This window comes from Pogonomyrmex barbatus, unplaced genomic scaffold, assembly GCF_055798465.1.
Source record: "Pogonomyrmex barbatus isolate J1 unplaced genomic scaffold, ASM5579846v1 scaffold2, whole genome shotgun sequence".
NCBI lineage: Eukaryota > Metazoa > Arthropoda > Insecta > Hymenoptera > Formicidae > Pogonomyrmex > Pogonomyrmex barbatus.
The window spans coordinates 11,990,589-12,008,336 of NW_028297116.1; the positions used below are offsets into that span (position 1 = coordinate 11,990,589).

At 27.5% G+C, this 17,748-nt stretch overlaps 6 protein-coding genes across 13 annotated transcripts; 3 read left to right on the top strand and 3 right to left on the bottom strand.

Moving 5' to 3' along the window:
• Positions 1 to 93: 93 nt before the first annotated feature.
• Positions 94 to 5,703, top strand: LOC105422583 (Golgi matrix protein 130 kD). Its single transcript, XM_011632005.3, has 13 exons — positions 94 to 290; positions 663 to 755; positions 838 to 1,407; positions 1,474 to 1,669; positions 1,768 to 1,933; positions 2,468 to 2,609; positions 2,688 to 2,867; positions 2,957 to 3,175; positions 3,250 to 3,435; positions 3,704 to 3,955; positions 4,098 to 4,425; positions 5,124 to 5,330; positions 5,466 to 5,703. Exons 1-13 carry the CDS (start codon positions 243 to 245, stop codon positions 5,642 to 5,644), a joined length of 2,766 nt encoding a protein of 921 aa, XP_011630307.2. The 5' UTR covers positions 94 to 242; the 3' UTR covers positions 5,645 to 5,703.
• Positions 5,704 to 5,944: 241 nt separating this feature from the next.
• LOC105422584 (Ribosomal protein L35) lies at positions 5,945 to 7,174 on the bottom strand. The gene is made up of 3 exons (XM_011632006.3): positions 7,037 to 7,174; positions 6,510 to 6,646; positions 5,945 to 6,226 (listed from the first exon to the last, which is right to left on the bottom strand). The coding sequence occupies exons 1-3, from the start codon at positions 7,130 to 7,132 to the stop codon at positions 5,995 to 5,997; spliced, it is 465 nt and encodes a 154-aa protein (XP_011630308.3). The 5' UTR covers positions 7,133 to 7,174; the 3' UTR covers positions 5,945 to 5,994.
• Positions 7,175 to 8,574: 1,400 nt separating this feature from the next.
• Positions 8,575 to 10,425, top strand: LOC148936669 (uncharacterized). Of its 4 annotated transcripts, XM_089076404.1 has the most exons (5): positions 8,575 to 8,592; positions 8,680 to 8,746; positions 9,001 to 9,142; positions 9,843 to 10,049; positions 10,188 to 10,425. In XM_089076404.1, the coding sequence occupies exons 3-5, from the start codon at positions 9,034 to 9,036 to the stop codon at positions 10,364 to 10,366; spliced, it is 495 nt and encodes a 164-aa protein (XP_088932530.1). In that variant the 5' UTR covers positions 8,575 to 8,592; positions 8,680 to 8,746; positions 9,001 to 9,033; the 3' UTR covers positions 10,367 to 10,425. The 4 variants fall into 4 exon arrangements, with proteins under 4 accessions (XP_088932530.1, XP_088932532.1, XP_088932529.1 ...); XM_089076406.1 differs by lacking the exon at positions 8,575 to 8,592 and having other exon boundaries at positions 8,615 to 8,746; positions 9,846 to 10,049; XM_089076403.1 differs by lacking the exon at positions 8,575 to 8,592 and having other exon boundaries at positions 8,622 to 8,746.
• A 234-nt stretch (positions 10,426 to 10,659) lies between these two features.
• On the bottom strand, positions 10,660 to 11,889 carry LOC148936670 (large ribosomal subunit protein uL29-like). Its single transcript, XM_089076407.1, has 3 exons — positions 11,752 to 11,889; positions 11,225 to 11,361; positions 10,660 to 10,941 (listed from the first exon to the last, which is right to left on the bottom strand). The coding sequence occupies exons 1-3, from the start codon at positions 11,845 to 11,847 to the stop codon at positions 10,710 to 10,712; spliced, it is 465 nt and encodes a 154-aa protein (XP_088932533.1). The 5' UTR covers positions 11,848 to 11,889; the 3' UTR covers positions 10,660 to 10,709.
• Positions 11,890 to 12,931: 1,042 nt separating this feature from the next.
• Positions 12,932 to 14,800, top strand: kin17 (kin17 DNA and RNA binding protein). 3 transcript variants are annotated; one of them, XM_089076398.1, is made up of 3 exons: positions 12,932 to 13,029; positions 13,432 to 13,871; positions 13,970 to 14,800. In XM_089076398.1, exons 2-3 carry the CDS (start codon positions 13,466 to 13,468, stop codon positions 14,743 to 14,745), a joined length of 1,182 nt encoding a protein of 393 aa, XP_088932524.1. In that variant the 5' UTR covers positions 12,932 to 13,029; positions 13,432 to 13,465; the 3' UTR covers positions 14,746 to 14,800. The 3 variants fall into 3 exon arrangements, with proteins under 3 accessions (XP_088932524.1, XP_088932523.1, XP_088932522.1); XM_089076397.1 differs by lacking the exon at positions 12,932 to 13,029 and adding an exon at positions 13,038 to 13,177; XM_089076396.1 differs by lacking the exon at positions 12,932 to 13,029 and adding an exon at positions 13,059 to 13,325.
• A 528-nt stretch (positions 14,801 to 15,328) lies between these two features.
• On the bottom strand, positions 15,329 to 17,745 carry LOC105422587 (uncharacterized). 3 transcript variants are annotated; one of them, XM_089076399.1, is made up of 2 exons: positions 17,605 to 17,745; positions 15,329 to 16,565 (listed from the first exon to the last, which is right to left on the bottom strand). In XM_089076399.1, exon 2 carries the CDS (start codon positions 16,528 to 16,530, stop codon positions 15,862 to 15,864), a length of 669 nt encoding a protein of 222 aa, XP_088932525.1. In that variant the 5' UTR covers positions 16,531 to 16,565; positions 17,605 to 17,745; the 3' UTR covers positions 15,329 to 15,861. The 3 variants fall into 3 exon arrangements, with proteins under 3 accessions (XP_088932525.1, XP_088932526.1, XP_011630311.2); XM_089076400.1 differs by having other exon boundaries at positions 15,329 to 16,552; positions 17,460 to 17,710; XM_011632009.3 differs by having other exon boundaries at positions 17,460 to 17,709.
• Positions 17,746 to 17,748: the final 3 nt, after the last annotated feature.

Below are 17,748 nucleotides of genomic sequence, written 5' to 3' on the forward strand. Positions count from 1 at the left end.
AACAGACTTGCAATCGTGTATGCCACGTGCTTGCGCAAGGCTTGAAAGTTCAAATCACGTGACATGGGAGCCTCGACGATGACAGGCTGCGTACGTGTGACACTGCGAGGTACACGTAGACGTAACATAACCTTCATTATTGACGTCGCCCGTTATTTTTTTTTTTGACAATGTAAAGCGTTCCTCGGAATTTCATTTTACGACGTGATCCTCAATTAGTGTTCCGCAACGAAACGTGTCACATGATGAATCTAAGTAAGACAGAGAAATTGTTAGCTGCCAAGAAAAAGGTAATCAAGCACTCGAGACAGTCGGCCTGCGTTGACAATTGCAGCTGTCACATCTTGTCTAGTATAATTTTATAATTAGCGCATAAATTGAATAATGTGCAACGACATAAAAGTATCGTATTGCTTTATTCGGAGCCTTCTTGTCAAAATTAATGATGTTAACGATGCTAACTCTTTAAATATTACAAGCTAATGGAATTTGATATAAAATCTGCTACTTCGCATTAAATTTTTAACTCACTTATTATTCGTGCTAATTGAACATTTTATTTCATCTAATTTGCTCATTTTTGATCTTCTACATTTCCTTTTAAATTTTTAGTTTAATAAAATTTCAATTGTTGATGATTGAATACAGAATTGTGATTACAGCTAAAGGAGTTCCAACTACAAAAGAGATTGCAAACACAAGAGACCTCGAGCAAACAACAAGACTCGAATGTAACAAATGAATCTGTATCACAGGTAATCACTCAACAATAATAGTGACATGTAAATTCAGATATATATTTTTGAATATATAATATTAAGCTAATATCTCTGACAGTGCCAAACCAATTGCCAAACTGTAGAGGGAGATATACTCTGTGATCGAAAGAATCAGAATGAAGAGAAATGTTTGGAGAATCAATTTGAGACACACATAGATAATACGAATATTAAACATGGAGAAGAAAATATATCAAATCATTTTCATGATACTAATAATTTATTAGATACAAGCAAAGTTACAATAGCCAGTACCACGAATAACAGTGAAATAAAAGAAAAGAGTTTTCCTATCTTGGAGAATAATTTAGAAAGCACTGCATTATATGAAAGCGATGATAAAGATGCCATACATTTACATCCTCAATCAGATTCACAATTTGCTGAAAATGATGGAAGATATAATTTGAACGCAACATCTAATGGACCATCGATAGTGCAAAAAGAATATTTGTTAGAAATGGCCTCAGAAGTTGCTAATGCGCTTACTGACGATATAGATCACAGTGAACCGATCACAGTAAATTCATTTGATCTCGATCTGAATTGTCGCAATCAGTTTTTAAATTCGTGTCTGGAGGAACAGAAACAACTTGTAAATGACTTACACATTCAAGTCAGTCGTTATGTGAGTATTTAACTTGTTTTATACAGCTTCTAATTATTATATCTAATTTTATTGTTATGAAAATAGCACAGCAAAGTGGCTGAATTGGAAGAAATTCTAGCTACAAAGGATTCTGAATTTGAAGCTAAGCTCATTCGTGAAATAAATCCTTTGAAAGAACAGTTACAAGTCCATGCACAGACTACTGGCATCCTAATAGCGGAAAAGGCAGAACTTACAGCAGCTCTGACACAAAGCCAAAAGATTGCGAAACAAAATTCAGGTTAATATGTTTATATGTAAAATGTTGATGGATACAATTTATCTTCACAATATTCTAAAAGGTTTGTATTATTAATATAATTAAATCTATACTTTTAGAAGAATTAGAAGAGATGAGTGGAAAATTGAAACATAGCCAGCTCCATATTAATGAGCTTGAGAAAGAATTGGCTCAAACAAAGAGTAATTCTACTGACACTCAGAAAAGTGCACAACAAATACAACAAGTCTATGATGAACTTGAAAAGAAATATTATGAACTCAGGTATTACAAAAATAATATATTTCTACATTAAGGCTCTCTCACAGTGCGACATGAGTTTATGTGATGTCAGAAACAAGAAATGACATGCAAAAAGTTTCTTGTGTCGTAGCTTTATTTTTATACTTTTCTCTTAAAAACATATTTTTTTATTAATACTAAAATATATCAGGAAAATATTTGTGCAATAAATCATATAGAAATAAGATCTTGTGATCTGATAATTTTTGATAGCTGAATAGTGTATTATTATTTCAAGAATTATTTTACACTTTTATGTGATTTATCTTCTGGAGAGATATTTTATTTTCTGGTATTTTTTACAAGTTTTAAGAATATAAAAATATCATGTTTTTAAGAAAAGAGTGCAAACTAAAGCTATACGGCGCAAGAAACTTTTTGCATGTCATTTCTTGTTTCTGACATTATAATTCAATATGGCTGCAGCGAGAGAGCCGAGTCTTGATTATCTTAATATATATGTAATATACATTTAAAATCACATTTATTGAAATCAAATAACTTCAATTTTAACAGGAAAGAAAAAGAAGATTTCGAATTGGAAACTTCAGAATTGAAGCAGAAATTGAATTTAAAGAATGCTGAATTTATTACTCTGCAACAAGAATTTCAAGAGAAAGCAGCGTTACTTTCCTTAAATGAACTAAGGATACAACAAGTAATTCTAAGTATTACCGAATAAGTATTACCGAAGATTATGAATTATTTTGAAATTAACGCAGATAAATTGTTGTAGCTAACCGATACATCGCAAACATTAGAGTCTCAACATCAAACTGTAACAGTATTGGGACAACAATTGGCTCAAATGAGAGAAACTTTGAAATTAGTGAATAATGAAAAGGATGAAGCTAGTAGACAATATCAAAATTATGTACGACAATTAGATGCACAGCAAGCAAAATTGTTTAATGAGGTATAAACATTTTATATAATCTTATTTATAAAGATAAAAATAATTTTATCTAATTTTATATTAAATAATTTTATATTAAATAATTATAGGTTGAAAGCGGAAAGAAAATAATCAGCGATCTCGAAAGTAGAGAGAAAAGTTACATACAACGTTTGTCGGATTTGGAACAACAATTGCAGCATGAAAGAGAAAAAAATAAAGTTGTACTTCCATTGCAAGATCATAATGACGAAGTAACTAATTTTATGAAAACTATCGATGAATTGACTGCGCAACAGGAAAGACTTCATATTGCAGTATCTGAAAGGGTAAAATATTTATATATATTCAGAAACTTGATAGAAATGTTTTTTTTTTTTTTAAGATAATGTTTTTTTTTTAGGATGCGGAGATAGAAATGTTAACAAAGGAAATACAAGAATTACAAGATACAAAAGATGACGGAGCAAATGCAGCAAAATTAGTACAGGCTCTTGAAAGCGAGAAGCTTGGTGCATCTAGAGCTGTTTTGCAAAATCAACAATTAAAGCAACAATTAACTGAAATGGAAAATGCTTTTGTTACTCTTGTGAGTAACATAATTGTACAATATATACAATAATATAATATTATTATATTATACCTGTGATTTCAAAATCATTATAAAAAAGAAAAGTTTTAAAATCTTTCAATTTATAAGGAAATTTTATTTAGTTTTAAAAACACATATATATATATATATTTTAAAAACACATATATATATAAATTTTGTGTGTGTGTGTGTAAACATATATCGTTTTATATATATATATATATATATATACATATATATAAAATATATATCGTTTTATTTTTAGAGTAATGCTAAATTAGATTTAACAGAACAGCTTCAAGCCGAACGAAATATTGGTAGAAAATTAAATGCAAGATTGAATATTGTCGAAACAGAAGTGGATACTCTAAAAGAAAAATTAAAGGAAAAAGAAACATTTTTAGTCGAATTGGAAAAAGAAAAATTGCAAAATGCTCAAATTGCAGATCAAATGCAGCACTACCAAGCACAGTCTCACCATGCCTATACACTGCAACAAGAATTACAAAATGCTTTGGTAATTTCTAAACTTTATAATTTAATTTTTATAATAATTTTAATTCTATAATCTTCATACATGTTTCTCATAAGAATTCACGATTATATTATACAAGTTCAACATGATAACTTTATTTAGTAAATATAATTTACATATATAGGTTTATATAGAAAACTTGAAAAAAGAAAATGAAGAACTCTCAAAAAAATTAGAAAATAAAATACAAGAAGAGACACATTTATCCAAAGAATCTGTAAACATTAATGAAGATCAGCATACAACAAGAGATAAGCTATGTTGTGATGATATTGTAGCAACACAAAACTTACCACTGCCAGAAGATAAACACATTTCAGATAATTTTGGGCCTATTAAAAAATTAGAAAAGAGATTTAAGGAAACAATGGAGAAGGTCGCTGAATTAACGGACGAGAAACAGAGATTAGAACATCTTGTTCTTCAGCTTCAAGGTGAAACAGAAACCATAGGTAAACTTTATATTTTTAATTATATAAGTATAAATTTTATTTTGATTTTTCAGATATTAATGTAATTATATATTATCTAGTGTATAAATTTTTTTAATCTTAATATATAGGATATCCTCGTATCCAGCGATATTGGTTCTTTAGGCATTAGATTTTGTTTTATGAATTAGTTTGAACACTATTTGAATTCTATGGTTAGATCAAAATAAAAAATTGTTTTTTTAATTTTATTTTATTTTGCTACGATAATATTCAGAACAACAACGTATAATCTATAATCTCATTATAAGCGTTGCATCTATGATGCATTAACTGATACATCTGAAAAATTTGGAGAATCACATCATATATATTGCGAATTACATCACATATTCCTGTGATGTGCTCGTTTTAGATATCGTTTTAGATATCGATAGAAATAGTGTACACTAAACTTTTAATGCTTCCATAAATAAAATGTTGACAATATTTTTGAAACCTAGCGCCTCAAAAAAAAATGCATATTAGAAAAGTTACTTTTAAAGAATTGTTAATTTGTTCAATTTGATGGGATTTACTATTTATCATTTAGCTTTGGTGTAATTCTTCAAAAATATTCTATATATTTTTTATATTTTTTCTTTATTGCATTCATAAATTTGCGAAATTAGATCTATCTATGATTAATTAATATAATATACATGCATGTATTTATGCAGGAGAATACATTACTTTATATCAAAAGCAACGAGCAATTTTAGGAGAAAGATGGAAGGAAAGAGAGCAAACCTTTCGTCAATTGGTAGAACAACGTAATCAGCAACAAGAACAATTGCATAAATTAAAAGTATTAGTTACAGAGTTGCTTAAAAAACATCCTGAAACACTAATAAGTCCCACAGAAACTTGTATGGAGCATCCTAAAGGTAACTCCACTGATTTAATATTTTTCGTTTGGACTATTTGATGTTTATAAATATTTAATTACAATTTGCTTTAATAACACACGTAAAAAGAAGAAAAAAATATGGTCATATATGTATATGTATTTTTTTTTATAGATATAAATGCTGAACCTTGTGAAAAGCAAAATACAGAAGAATTACCATTAATCGAAGACAAAACTGCATCTGATATTCTTGATCTTCTGACGGAAATCAAAGACTGTAAAGATGCATGTATTATAGAACCTAACTTTCATCCATGCCCATGGTGCTCTGGAAGGCTTATTACCGTGTAATCCCGAATAATAAATTTGTTTAATCTTTGTTATAATAAATTATATTTACACGACATAAATTAGTGTAGAATAGTGATACTTGTACATAGAACATTCTTAGACTTTTTTAAACTTCTGTATCTATTTCTTGTAAAAGAGCGCGTGCAAGATCTTTATCTGAGGGATACTTTATAAAATATACAGTGCCTTAATTTTGCAAATAGAATTTTGCAAATAGAATCCATTTTTTTTCTCTTGCACCAATTTATTAAGATTGTGCGAGTACCAATACTACTATATTACAAATAACTATACACTATATTTTTATGCAATTTTTATTTCGAATAGTAATTAAAAACATACATAACATACTATGCTTTCAAAGCATACTTTCTTTGTGGAAATGCGGAACTCTTGCGTATCTCCTTCATGGTTTTCCTGCTGGCTTGATATGGAGTAAGAACACGGCGTAGAGCCCTTGTTCTCTTGGGCCTCAAATCAAGAGGTTTATATTTTTTATTTTTGTATAATAAGCGAAGATTTCCTTTTTGCTTCTGGTGCATAATAATATACACTCGTGCAATAGCTTTCCTTACAACACGACTATAATACAAAAAGGATTCTGATAAATATATGTAAAATATACATAATTTATATTAAAAATATTGCGGATTAATTCAATATGTTGCACATATATATAGAATGATGTATTTTTATAAGATATTAACAGATTTTAACATTTTTTTTATGAATATATCTTAAGTATATAAATATGTTAACAAGATAGATGCATTTTCATAATTTTATATAATTTTATAAATCATTTAAATCGTATTTTAAGATGTTATGAACGAAGTTATAATAAATTAGAATTATAAAAACTTACATCTTAGATAGCTTTGAAGCAGCTCCTCCAGTTACTTTGGCCACTCGTAGAGTGGTCAATTCTGTTTTAAGCTGATCGAGCTGTTTCATCAGCTCCTTTTTGTCTTTGGTCCTTAATTCAGAACATTTCACTTTTGCCTAAAACGATTCAACACATGTAAGTACATTCACACATGTAGCATACTAACAAATAATAACAAATAATAAAATTAAATTGCTACATGCGTTGTTATAAATCTGTCTATAATATTAATCTTTGTATTTTTGCCAAGACATAAATGCTACGCAGAATACAATCTTCTCTTATTTCCCATGCAATTTTGTAATTTGTAATAATCATGACGCTATCAGTTTTAGATACTGTAAGGTTATGTGATATAATCTTTCTTGTGAATTGAATTAGAAGGAATATTCAAGACTCGTCAATTAGATTGTAGCAATTGCACAGCTTTTATTAAATAAATATAATATATTAATTGTTGATGTTTTAAATAAATTCAGATTACAACTTCCTAACAACTTACTAACCATCTTGAATCCATTCTCTTGCCACAGGTTAAAAGAAGCATAAAGGAAACGGAGGAGGAAATATATAGCCTCGACAAAAACAGGATGACCAATCATATTGTATGAATCATATTGTATATCCCTAGAATGTTACAGTTTCTAAAAAACTTTGTTGAAAGGTGTCAATTGAGGCTACAAAACATGTTTTAATTAATCAATTGATAACATTTTTTATTCTGATTAGTCAATCAAACATCTCAAAACATTTGAGTGCATCCGAAAACAATCTAGGCTGCATTCCGATATTCGCTGCCAGTACTGAAAATCTATAATATACGTGACTTATAACGAATTCTATTCACTGCGCTACACCGAGTTAGTGCATACTAAATGCTGATATACATGAAATTATTGAAATGTAAAAATACATAAACATTTCAAAATAATTAATAAATAACCAACAATGAATTTGTTATTATTTAGTTAAATATGAATTAATAATTTCATTATTAAGGAAGTGATATTATGCTACATTTAGATATTTCAGTGTCGATCCACAATAGGTGATTTAAGCTTTAAGAAGTAAGAAATTGACCAATTATAATCGAATATGAAAAGAATACTCGACTATGATTAGTCAATTTCTTACGGCTTAAAGATTAAATACTTATTGTGGACCGACACTCATATGTAGCAATCTTTGTTATAATCTTTAATGTGCCTAAGTGTCGGTCCACAATAAATATTTAATCTTTAAACCGTAAGAAATTGACCAATCATAATCGATTATTCTTTTCATATTTGATTATAATTGGTCAATTTCTTACTTCTTAAAACTTAAATCATCTATTGTGGACCGACACCTAACCTGGTGTAGTATAGTGAATGGAATTCGCTATTAAACTATATATTTTCAATACTGGCAGTGAATATTGAAACGCAGCTTTAATATCCGGAAGAATTCAAAAGAATTTGCTGTTTAAAGAATAAAGATCTCTTTTCACGTATCGCTTATTTTAACGTCAGTCATATAAAATTAAAAATAATTATTAAAATTTAAATTTCACTATTATATATTCACTATAATTTCACTATTTTGTATCAACATTGACTAGCTATTTGACGTTAAAAATGAGCGATGGGTAATAAAAAGGTATCTTTATATTTAGGTTTCTATAATTATTTTTTATTGTCATGCATTATATATTGTTCATAAATTCTTTGAATTTCATTGTTTGATTAAAATATAAAAATAAAAAATAAAACACGTATTCCAAACATATTTTTGATAAGTTGTAGAAAGCATCGATCATTCGTACACTAAACATTCGTACACGTGTATTAGTTTCTGTTTACGTAGATGATTTAGGCCTTAAGCCATAAGAAATGGACGAATCAAAGTCAATGAATAGGAGAATAATCGACTATGATTGGTCAATTTCTTAAGTCTTACGCCTTAAAATCTCATTGTAGATGCCGCTTTACGTTTGTCTAAATGTAAAAGTTGAAATTATTTTATATTATATTATTAATAAATAATTATGATTCTATTTTTATTTGTTTATTATACAAAACAAGTAAGTTGAAAAGAAATATTAGTTACCTTGACCTATATGAATCGTTCCTATCCACGTATTATCTTATCCTTTTCTACATCTTTTAAGACAGTTTGATCGACCCTGGTTTTGATTCGATGCTCCGCTTCAGTACTATATGTCGATGACATATATGGTATGTATCATAATAAAGATCATTCTTCTATATAACAATTTGAGAAAAATTTTAAATAAATCAAAAATATTTTGGGCGATTTATGAAAACTTCTTGTAACTTTGATAAATTAAGACAAAGAATAAGCATTTATTTTTATTCCTAACCTGTAAGTGGTATTTATGACATTTTTTTAGGAGCAAATTATATTTTTTTACTTATAATCGAATTAAGTCTTAAAACAAATAATTATTCAACTTAGAATTTTATTGTAGATTTTTAATTTAAATTGAGGAAAAACGTAAAAAATGGGAAAACATGAAGTAAGGCAAATGGAGAAGGTCGCTGAATTAACGGACGAGAAACAGAGATTAGAACATCTTGTTCTTCAGCTTCAAGGTGAAACAGAAACCATAGGTAAGCTTTATATTTTTAATTATATAAGTATAAATTTTATTTTGATTTTTCAGATATTAATGTAATTATATATTATCTAGTGTATAAATTTTTTTAATCTTAATATATAGGATATCCTCGTATCCAGCGATATTGGTTCTTTAGGCATTAGATTTTGTTTTATGAATTAGTTTGAACACTATTTGAATTCTATGGTTAGATCAAAATAAAAAATTGTTTTTTTAATTTTATTTTATTTTGCTACGATAATATTCAGAACAACAACGTATAATCTATAATCTCATTATAAGCGTTGCATCTATGATGCATTAACTGATACATCTGAAAAATTTGGAGAATCACATCATATATATTGCGAATCACATCACATATTCCTGTGATGTGCTCGTTTTAGATATCGTTTTAGATATCGATAGAAATAGTGTACACTAAACTTTTAATGCTTCCATAAATAAAATGTTGACAATATTTTTGAAACCTAGCGCCTCAAAAAAAAATGCATATTAGAAAAGTTACTTTTAGAAAGAATTGTTAATTTGTTCAATTTGATGGGATTTACTATTTATCATTTAGCTTTGGTGTAATTCTTCAAAAATATTCTATATATTTTTTATATTTTTTCTTTATTGCATTCATAAATTTGCGAAATTAGATCTATCTGTGATTAATTAATATAATATACATGCATGTATTTATGCAGGAGAATACATTACTTTATATCAAAAGCAACGAGCAATTTTAGGAGAAAGATGGAAGGAAAGAGAGCAAACCTTTCGTCAATTGGTAGAACAACGTAATCAGCAACAAGAACAATTGCATAAATTAAAAGTATTAGTTACAGAGTTGCTTAAAAAACATCCTGAAACACTAATAAGTCCCACAGAAACTTGTATGGAGCATCCTAAAGGTAATTCCACTGATTTAATATTTTTCGTTTGGACTATTTGATGATTTATAAATATTTAATTACAATTTGCTTTAACAACACACGTAAAAAGAAGAAAAAAATATGATCATATATGTATATGTATTTTTTTTTTTATAGATATAAATGCTGAACCTTGTGAAAAGCAAAATACAGAAGAATTACCATTAATCGAAGACAAAACTGCATCTGATATTCTTGATCTTCTGACGGAAATCAAAGACTGTAAAGATGCATGTATTATAGAACCTAACTTTCATCCATGCCCATGGTGCTCTGGAAGGCTTATTACCGTGTAATCCCGAATAATAAATTTGTTTAATCTTTGTTATAATAAATTATATTTACACGACATAAATTAGTGTAGAATAGTGATACTTGTACATAGAACATTCTTAGACTTTTTTAAACTTCTGTATCTATTTCTTGTAAAAGAACGCGTGCAAGATCTTTATCTGAGGAATACTTTATAAAATATACAGTGCCTTAATTTTGCAAATAGAATTTTGCAAATAGAATCCATTTTTTTTCTCTTGCACCAATTTATTAAGATTGTGCGAGTACCAATACTCTATTACAAATAAACACTATATTTTTATGCAATTTTTATTTCGAATAGTAATTAAAAACATACATAACATACTATGCTTTCAAAGCATACTTTCTTTGTGGAAATGCAGAACGCTTGCGTATCTCCTTCATGGTTTTCCTGCTGGCTTGATACGACGTAAGAACACGGCGTAGAGCCCTTGTTCTCTTGGGCCTCAAATCAAGAGGTTTATATTTTTTATTTTTGTATAATAAGCGAAGATTTCCTTTTTGCTTCTGGTGCATAATAATATACACTCGTGCAATAGCTTTCCTTACAACACGACTATAATACAAAAAGGATTCTGATAAATATATGTAAAATATACATAATTTATATTAAAAATATTGCGGATTAATTCAATATGTTGCACATATATATAGAATGATGTATTTTTATAAGATATTAACAGATTTTAACATTTTTTTTATGAATATATCTTAAGTATATAAATATGTTAACAAGATAGATGCATTTTCATAATTTTATATAATTTTATAAATCATTTAAATCGTATTTTAAGATGTTATGAACGAAGTTATAATAAATTAGAATTATAAAAACTTACATCTTAGATAGTTTTGAAGCAGCTCCTCCAGTTACTTTGGCCACTCGTAGAGTGGTCAATTCTGTTTTGAGCTGATCGAGCTGTTTCATCAGCTCCTTTTTGTCTTTGGTCCTTAATTCAGAACATTTCACTTTTGCCTAAAACGATTCAACACATGTAAGTACATTCACACATGTAGCATACTAACAAATAATAACAAATAATAAAATTAAATTGCTACATGCGTTGTTATAAATCTGTCTATAATATTAATCTTTGTATTTTTGCCAAGACATAAATGCTACGCAGAATACAATCTTCTCTTATTTCCCATGCAATTTTGTAATTTGTAATAATCATGACGCTATCAGTTTTAGATACTGTAAGGTTATGTGATATAATCTTTCTTGTGAATTGAATTAGAAGGAATATTCAAGACTCGTCAATTAGATTGTAGCAATTGCACAGCTTTTATTAAATAAATATAATATATTAATTGTTGATGTTTTAAATAAATTCAGATTACAACTTCCTAACAACTTACTAACCATCTTGAATCCATTCTCTTGCCACAGGTTAAAAGAAGCATAAAGGAAACGGAGGAGGAAATATATAGCCTCGACAAAAACAGGATGACCAATCATATTGTATGAATCATATTGTATATCCCTAGAATGTTACAGTTTCTAAAAAACTTTGTTGAAAGGTGTCAATTGAGGCTACAAAACATGTTTTAATTAATCAATTGATAACATTTTTTATTCTGATTAGTCAATCAAACATCTCAAAACATTTGAGTGCATCCGAAAACAATCTAGGCTGCATTCCGATATTCGCTGCCAGTACTGAAAATCTATAATATACGTGACTTATAACGAATTCTATTCACTGCGCTACACCGAGTTAGTGCATACTAAATGCTGATATACATGAAATTATTGAAATGTAAAAATACATAAACATTTCAAAATAATTAATAAATAACCAACAATGAATTTGTTATTATTTAGTTAAATATGAATTAATAATTTCATTATTAAGGAAGTGATATTATGCTACTACATTTAGATATTTCATATGTAGCAGTCTTTGTTATAATCTTTAATGTGCCTAACCTGGTGTAGTGTAGTGAATGGAATTCGCTATTAAACTATATATTTTCAATACTGGCAGTGAATATTGAAACGCAGCTTTAATATCCGGAAGAATTCAAAAGAATTTGCTGTTTAAAGAATAAAGATCTCTTTTCACGTATCGCTTATTTTAACGTCAGTCACATAAAATTAAAAATAATTATTAAAATTTAAATTTCACTATTATATATTCACTATAATTTCACTATTTTGTATCAACATTGACTAGCTATTTGACGTTAAAAATGAGCGATGGGTAATAAAAAGGTATCTTTATATTTAGGTTTCTATAATTATTTTTTATTGTCATGCATTATATATTGTTCATAAATTCTTTGAATTTCATTGTTTGATTAAAATATAAAAATAAAAAATAAAACATGTATTCCAAACATATTTTTGATAAGTTGTAGAAAGCATCGATCATTCGTACACTACACATTCGTACACGTGTATTAGTTCTGTTTACGTAGATGATTTAGGCCTTAAGCCATAAGAAATGGACGAATCAAAGTCAATGAATAGGAGAATAATCGACTATGATTGGTCAATTTCTTAAGTCTTACGCCTTAAAATCTCATTGTAGATGCCGCTTTACGTTTGTCTAAATGTAAAAGTTGAAATTATTTTATATTATATTATTATTAATAAATAATTATGATTCTATTTTTATTTGTTTATTATACAAAACAAGTAAGTTGAAAAGAAATATTAGTTACCTTGACCTATATGAATCGTTCCTATCCACGTATTATCTTATCCTTTTCTACATCTTTTAAGACAGTTTGATCGACCCTGGTTTTGATTCGATGCTCCGTTCAGTACTATATGTCGATGACGTGTATGTATCATAATAAAGATCATTCTTCTATATAACAATTTGAGAAAAATTTTAAATAAATCAAAAATATTTTGGGCGATTTATGAAAACTTCTTGTGACTTTGATAAATTAAGACAAAGAATAAGCATTTATTTTTATTCCTAACCTGTAAGTGGTATTTATGACATTTTTTTAGGAGCAAATTATATTTTTTTACTTATAATCGAATTAAGTCTTAAAACAAATAATTATTCAACTTAGAATTTTATTGTAGATTTTTAATTTAAATTGAGGAAAAACGTAAAAAAATGGGAAAACATGAAGTAGGCACACCAAAATATATAGCTAATAAGATCAAGGCAAAAGGATTACAAAAGTTGAGATGGTACTGTCAAATGTGTCAAAAACAATGTCGGGACGAGAATGGATTTAAATGTCACACAATGTCAGAGTCGCATCATCGGCAACTATTATTGTTTGCTGAGAACGCACATCGGTATATGGATCAATTCTCACGAGAATTTTCACAAGGATATCTGAATTTGTTAAAGAGACAATTTGGCACTAGAAGAGTACCAGCAAATCGAGTGTACCAAGAATATATTTCTGATAGAGGACACATACATATGAATGCAACTCAGTGGCTCACCTTGACTGCATTTGTAAAATGGCTTGGACGTACTGGACAATGTGTTGTCGATGAAACTGAAAAAGGTTTGTAGACTCGAAGTATACTTTTTACAATTGGAAAATTAAAGATTTGTTCATTGTTATAATTTTAGATTTCACAAAATATATCTTGTTTATTATAGGTTGGTATGTAACATATATTGATAGAGATCCTGAGACACTTGCTGCACAGGAGAGAAAAGTAAAAAAGGAGAAAATGGACAAAGATGATGAAGAGCGACTAATGGAGTTTATTGACAAACAAATAGAAAAAGCAAAACAGGATTCAAAAGAAGAGGAGGGCGAAACGTCTAAGATACCATTGATGCGTCCCGAAAATGATACACCTTTAGTTCTTGATATAAAATTAAAACCAAAACCAAAATTACTTCCTATAATCGATATAAAGCGAGAAAAGATAAAAAATGAAGATAGCCAAAGCAAACCAGTTTTGAGCAAATCAGTCAACGAAAAGGATGAAAAATCCAAAAGGTCTAACGATGACAGTGAGACAGAATCTGTCAAGAAGTTAAAAGGTGACGACGATCATTCTGTATCTGAAGGTTGGCTTAGAGAAGGTTTAATGGTCAAAGTAATTACGAAAAGTCTGGGTGATAAATATTATAAAGCCAAAGGTATTATTCAGTCAGTTGAAACAGATGGTTTTGTTGGTAAAGTAAAACTGAAGACACCAGAAGAAGTTAATGGACATGTTATAAAATTGGATCAAGAATATTTAGAGACAGTAATTCCCGCGATAGGTAAAGAAGTCTTAATTCTTTGGGGAAAATATAAAGGCATAAAAGCGATAGTGAAGAAATTGCATATAGAGTATTATAGTATAGATATTGAACTTGAAAAAGACAAAAAAATTTTGAAGAAACTTCCATATGAACAAGTATGCAAGTATATTGATTGAGAAGTAATTGTATAGAAGAAGACTGGGAAAAATAAAATATATTTTAATATTGTAATGTCTCATATTAGACTTATTTCATTATATCATAGAGCACCTGTGTACAAATTTACAGCCAATTGTGAAATGTCAAACTTCTATATTAAGTGTTTTATATGCAATCTTAAAAATTATTTTTGTGAAATTTTATTTTTTTACCTTTTTTTTTATCAAATATTACATGTATTTTATTGGTTACATTTTATATCAATGTGCATATCAGTTCTGTATGCAAACATAAAATTTGTGAATACGTAATCAATTATATTATTGTCTAAAACACTGTAATTTAGACATTAGAGATTCTGAAATAACTGTTTCGTAAATTAGATATATTAACTGTGTATTAATTTAAGAAATAAATGTAAAAAACGTAATCTTATTTAAGAATATATGAATGTGTCACGCGCGCGCACGCGTGCGCGTGTGTGTATGTGTGTGCATGTGTAAATTTCTATTGTTTCTTTCTTTATATTTATATTGGAATTTTGAGATATCTAATGTTTCTCTCTAGATTAATACATTTTATCTTTTAAATTATTACATATATAAGTAAAACATTTATTTCATATGTATTCAATTACAAGATATATATTTTTTCATCTCTTATATCTTATATGTAATACCTAACTTACATAATATCTAACAAAAAAATGTATATTTTATTTGCTATATAAGAATTTATATAAAGATCTATATTTCTATCTAAATAAGGAAAAAATTTAAGAAATTTAAACATTTTTAACTAATTAAGAAATGCCACATCTGAGATATCTATTTATATCTCGGTGACTAGCATTAAAAATGTCTTCACCGTTTTGTGTAAACTTTGCTACAAATTTGATTTTATTTAAATTCGATTTAAGAGTTGAAAAAATTAACGTTCTAACTTGTAGTTCTAACTTTACATACATATGTAATATATATATATATATATATATATATATATATATATATATATATTCTAGAACATTTATATATTGATGTTAATTAGCTTAATCTTATTCAATATATCTTATACAAATATTTCTAAGTGATATACAATGCAATAATATAGTAAAGATAAAAATACACATGGTTCTATGTGGTTTTACGAATCATCTGCTCACGTACGGATTGTACTGAAAAACTTTCTTTATCAAGCAAAACAATACGACCATTAATATTAAATAATAAATCTCCTTTTCTTTTGCCATTAAATATGGGCACAATAGTATGTTCGCCAAATGTTTCTATTTGTTTTTTGCCAAATATTGCATTTACAAAGACAGCCTTGTACATTTTCTCCATAGAACTATGATAAATTCTGAGTGGTAACATTTTGCTAACTATTATAAGTACAATGGATGCAGCAAAAATAAGACTCACGACAAGTAATCTGTTCAGAGCGTTCAGTCTTAATCTAAGTTTAGGAGATATATAGGTATCTTCCTCTTTTATCGGTGGTTTCATATAAATAAGATATCCTATAATAAGTCCGGATATAACAAGACTTACCCATCCAAAATGATATGTTAAAATAATTGTTCTAGAGATAGTTGTTTGCTCTCTATATACAAGCTGGTAATTACTATTTATATTGTCCTTTTGTTTGTACTTTTTCTCTGCCCAGGCATTTATTTTATTAGTAACATGTTCGCTGTGAATTTTCAGATGACTGATCTTGATAACAGGATCAAAAACTATATTTTTGTGAAAAATAGATCGACATAAAGCAGAAGTCTTCAGTCTGTTCAGGATACATGTCATTCTTGTAATTTGCTCTTATGTACTGCACTTATTTTCTGTAAGATCATATACAAGAATACATATGAATAATATATCAAAGAATAGAATAACTTATCCATTTTCACCAATGTATATTAACTTTAATCTCGGTTTAATTTATTCTTTATAATTCTAAATATTAAAAAACAGTTATGAAGTAAAATAGAGATTAAAATTAATCTATATTGATACAAATGGATATTTATTAAATGAGCTATGAATAAATTATACAACTATTCTTGATATTATTTCTTATTTTTGGACATTTTATTTCTTTTAAAATATAGTTCATTAGTTTCCTTACTTTGTTCTTCTCTCATAAAAATATGTTTATTATATATGTATTGATTACTTACAAAACTGAATAAGTTTATTTTTTTGAAGATAAGTGAAAATGAATAAGTCTATAAGATTAATTCAGTTATATTAAAAGTTATATGGATACAAATTTGTTAAAAACTTATATTAAAATTAACTTAAATTAAAAGTTAATTTTTAAAAACACTATAACACTACTACATTAAACTATAAAATGCCATAACTTATTAAGTTAGATCATTTTAAACAATACAATATAAAATAAAATAAAAAACTTTTATCTGAAAAAACATTAAAAAATTAAAGTTAATATGTAAAAATGTTAAAAAATAACTAATTTTAAATAAAATTTGAACCAAAGTCAAAAATTAATACATTTAAAATTATAAATAAGTTATCAACTTTTAAATTTCATTAATTGTTTACTATAATTTTTACTATAATTAAACAATACTATTGTTTACTATAATGATTAGTTACTAACTTTTACAGAAAATTTATAACAAAGTAACAACATTCATATTCAAACTATGATTAGACATTGAATTAAATTATATTACGAATAATTTTATATGTCATTAATAACAACATACAAACTAAATTGGATGTGCGATACAGTAAAGATCATATTTCACTTCATCATAATCAGTTATTAAATTCTGTGTATTCAATGTTTATTGAAGTCCTTTGTTCATTTGCATATAATAAATATTTTTTGAGACGAAAAACCCCTTATACCTTTCAAATATCAGATAAAATTCTACTTTCAAAATGTGAAATTTGTAGGCGCAATTTAATCGAAATTGGGTTATATCACTGTACTTGTAATTGTAGTAGTGAGTATTCGCAATTTGTGTTACTAGAGAGAGATCTGGGCTGGTT

What these genes read in the sequence shown, in the direction of transcription:
- kin17 (XM_089076398.1), top strand. Translation starts at nt 13,466, where the DNA reads ATGGGAAAACATGAAGTAGGCACACCAAAATATATAGCTAATAAGATC. An exon ending in TGTCGATGAAACTGAAAAAG is followed by an intron (nt 13,872 to 13,969) that starts GTTTGTAGACTC and finishes TGTTTATTATAG; the next exon opens with GTTGGTATGTAACATATATT.
- LOC148936669 (XM_089076404.1), top strand. Translation starts at nt 9,034, where the DNA reads ATGGGAAAACATGAAGTAAGGCAAATGGAGAAGGTCGCTGAATTAACG. An exon ending in AGGTGAAACAGAAACCATAG is followed by an intron (nt 9,143 to 9,842) that starts GTAAGCTTTATA and finishes GTATTTATGCAG; the next exon opens with GAGAATACATTACTTTATAT. An exon ending in TTGTATGGAGCATCCTAAAG is followed by an intron (nt 10,050 to 10,187) that starts GTAATTCCACTG and finishes TTTTTTTTATAG; the next exon opens with ATATAAATGCTGAACCTTGT.
- LOC105422584 (XM_011632006.3), bottom strand. Translation starts at nt 7,132, where the DNA reads ATGATTGGTCATCCTGTTTTTGTCGAGGCTATATATTTCCTCCTCCGT. An exon ending in AAGAGAATGGATTCAAGATG is followed by an intron (nt 6,647 to 7,036) that starts GTTAGTAAGTTG and finishes GAATCGTTTTAG; the next exon opens with GCAAAAGTGAAATGTTCTGA. An exon ending in GCTTCAAAGCTATCTAAGAT is followed by an intron (nt 6,227 to 6,509) that starts GTAAGTTTTTAT and finishes TTTGTATTATAG; the next exon opens with TCGTGTTGTAAGGAAAGCTA.
- LOC105422587 (XM_089076399.1), bottom strand. Translation starts at nt 16,530, where the DNA reads ATGACATGTATCCTGAACAGACTGAAGACTTCTGCTTTATGTCGATCT.
- LOC148936670 (XM_089076407.1), bottom strand. Translation starts at nt 11,847, where the DNA reads ATGATTGGTCATCCTGTTTTTGTCGAGGCTATATATTTCCTCCTCCGT. An exon ending in AAGAGAATGGATTCAAGATG is followed by an intron (nt 11,362 to 11,751) that starts GTTAGTAAGTTG and finishes GAATCGTTTTAG; the next exon opens with GCAAAAGTGAAATGTTCTGA. An exon ending in GCTTCAAAACTATCTAAGAT is followed by an intron (nt 10,942 to 11,224) that starts GTAAGTTTTTAT and finishes TTTGTATTATAG; the next exon opens with TCGTGTTGTAAGGAAAGCTA.
- LOC105422583 (XM_011632005.3), top strand. Translation starts at nt 243, where the DNA reads ATGATGAATCTAAGTAAGACAGAGAAATTGTTAGCTGCCAAGAAAAAG. An exon ending in CAAATGAATCTGTATCACAG is followed by an intron (nt 756 to 837) that starts GTAATCACTCAA and finishes TATCTCTGACAG; the next exon opens with TGCCAAACCAATTGCCAAAC. An exon ending in ATGAACTAAGGATACAACAA is followed by an intron (nt 2,610 to 2,687) that starts GTAATTCTAAGT and finishes AAATTGTTGTAG; the next exon opens with CTAACCGATACATCGCAAAC.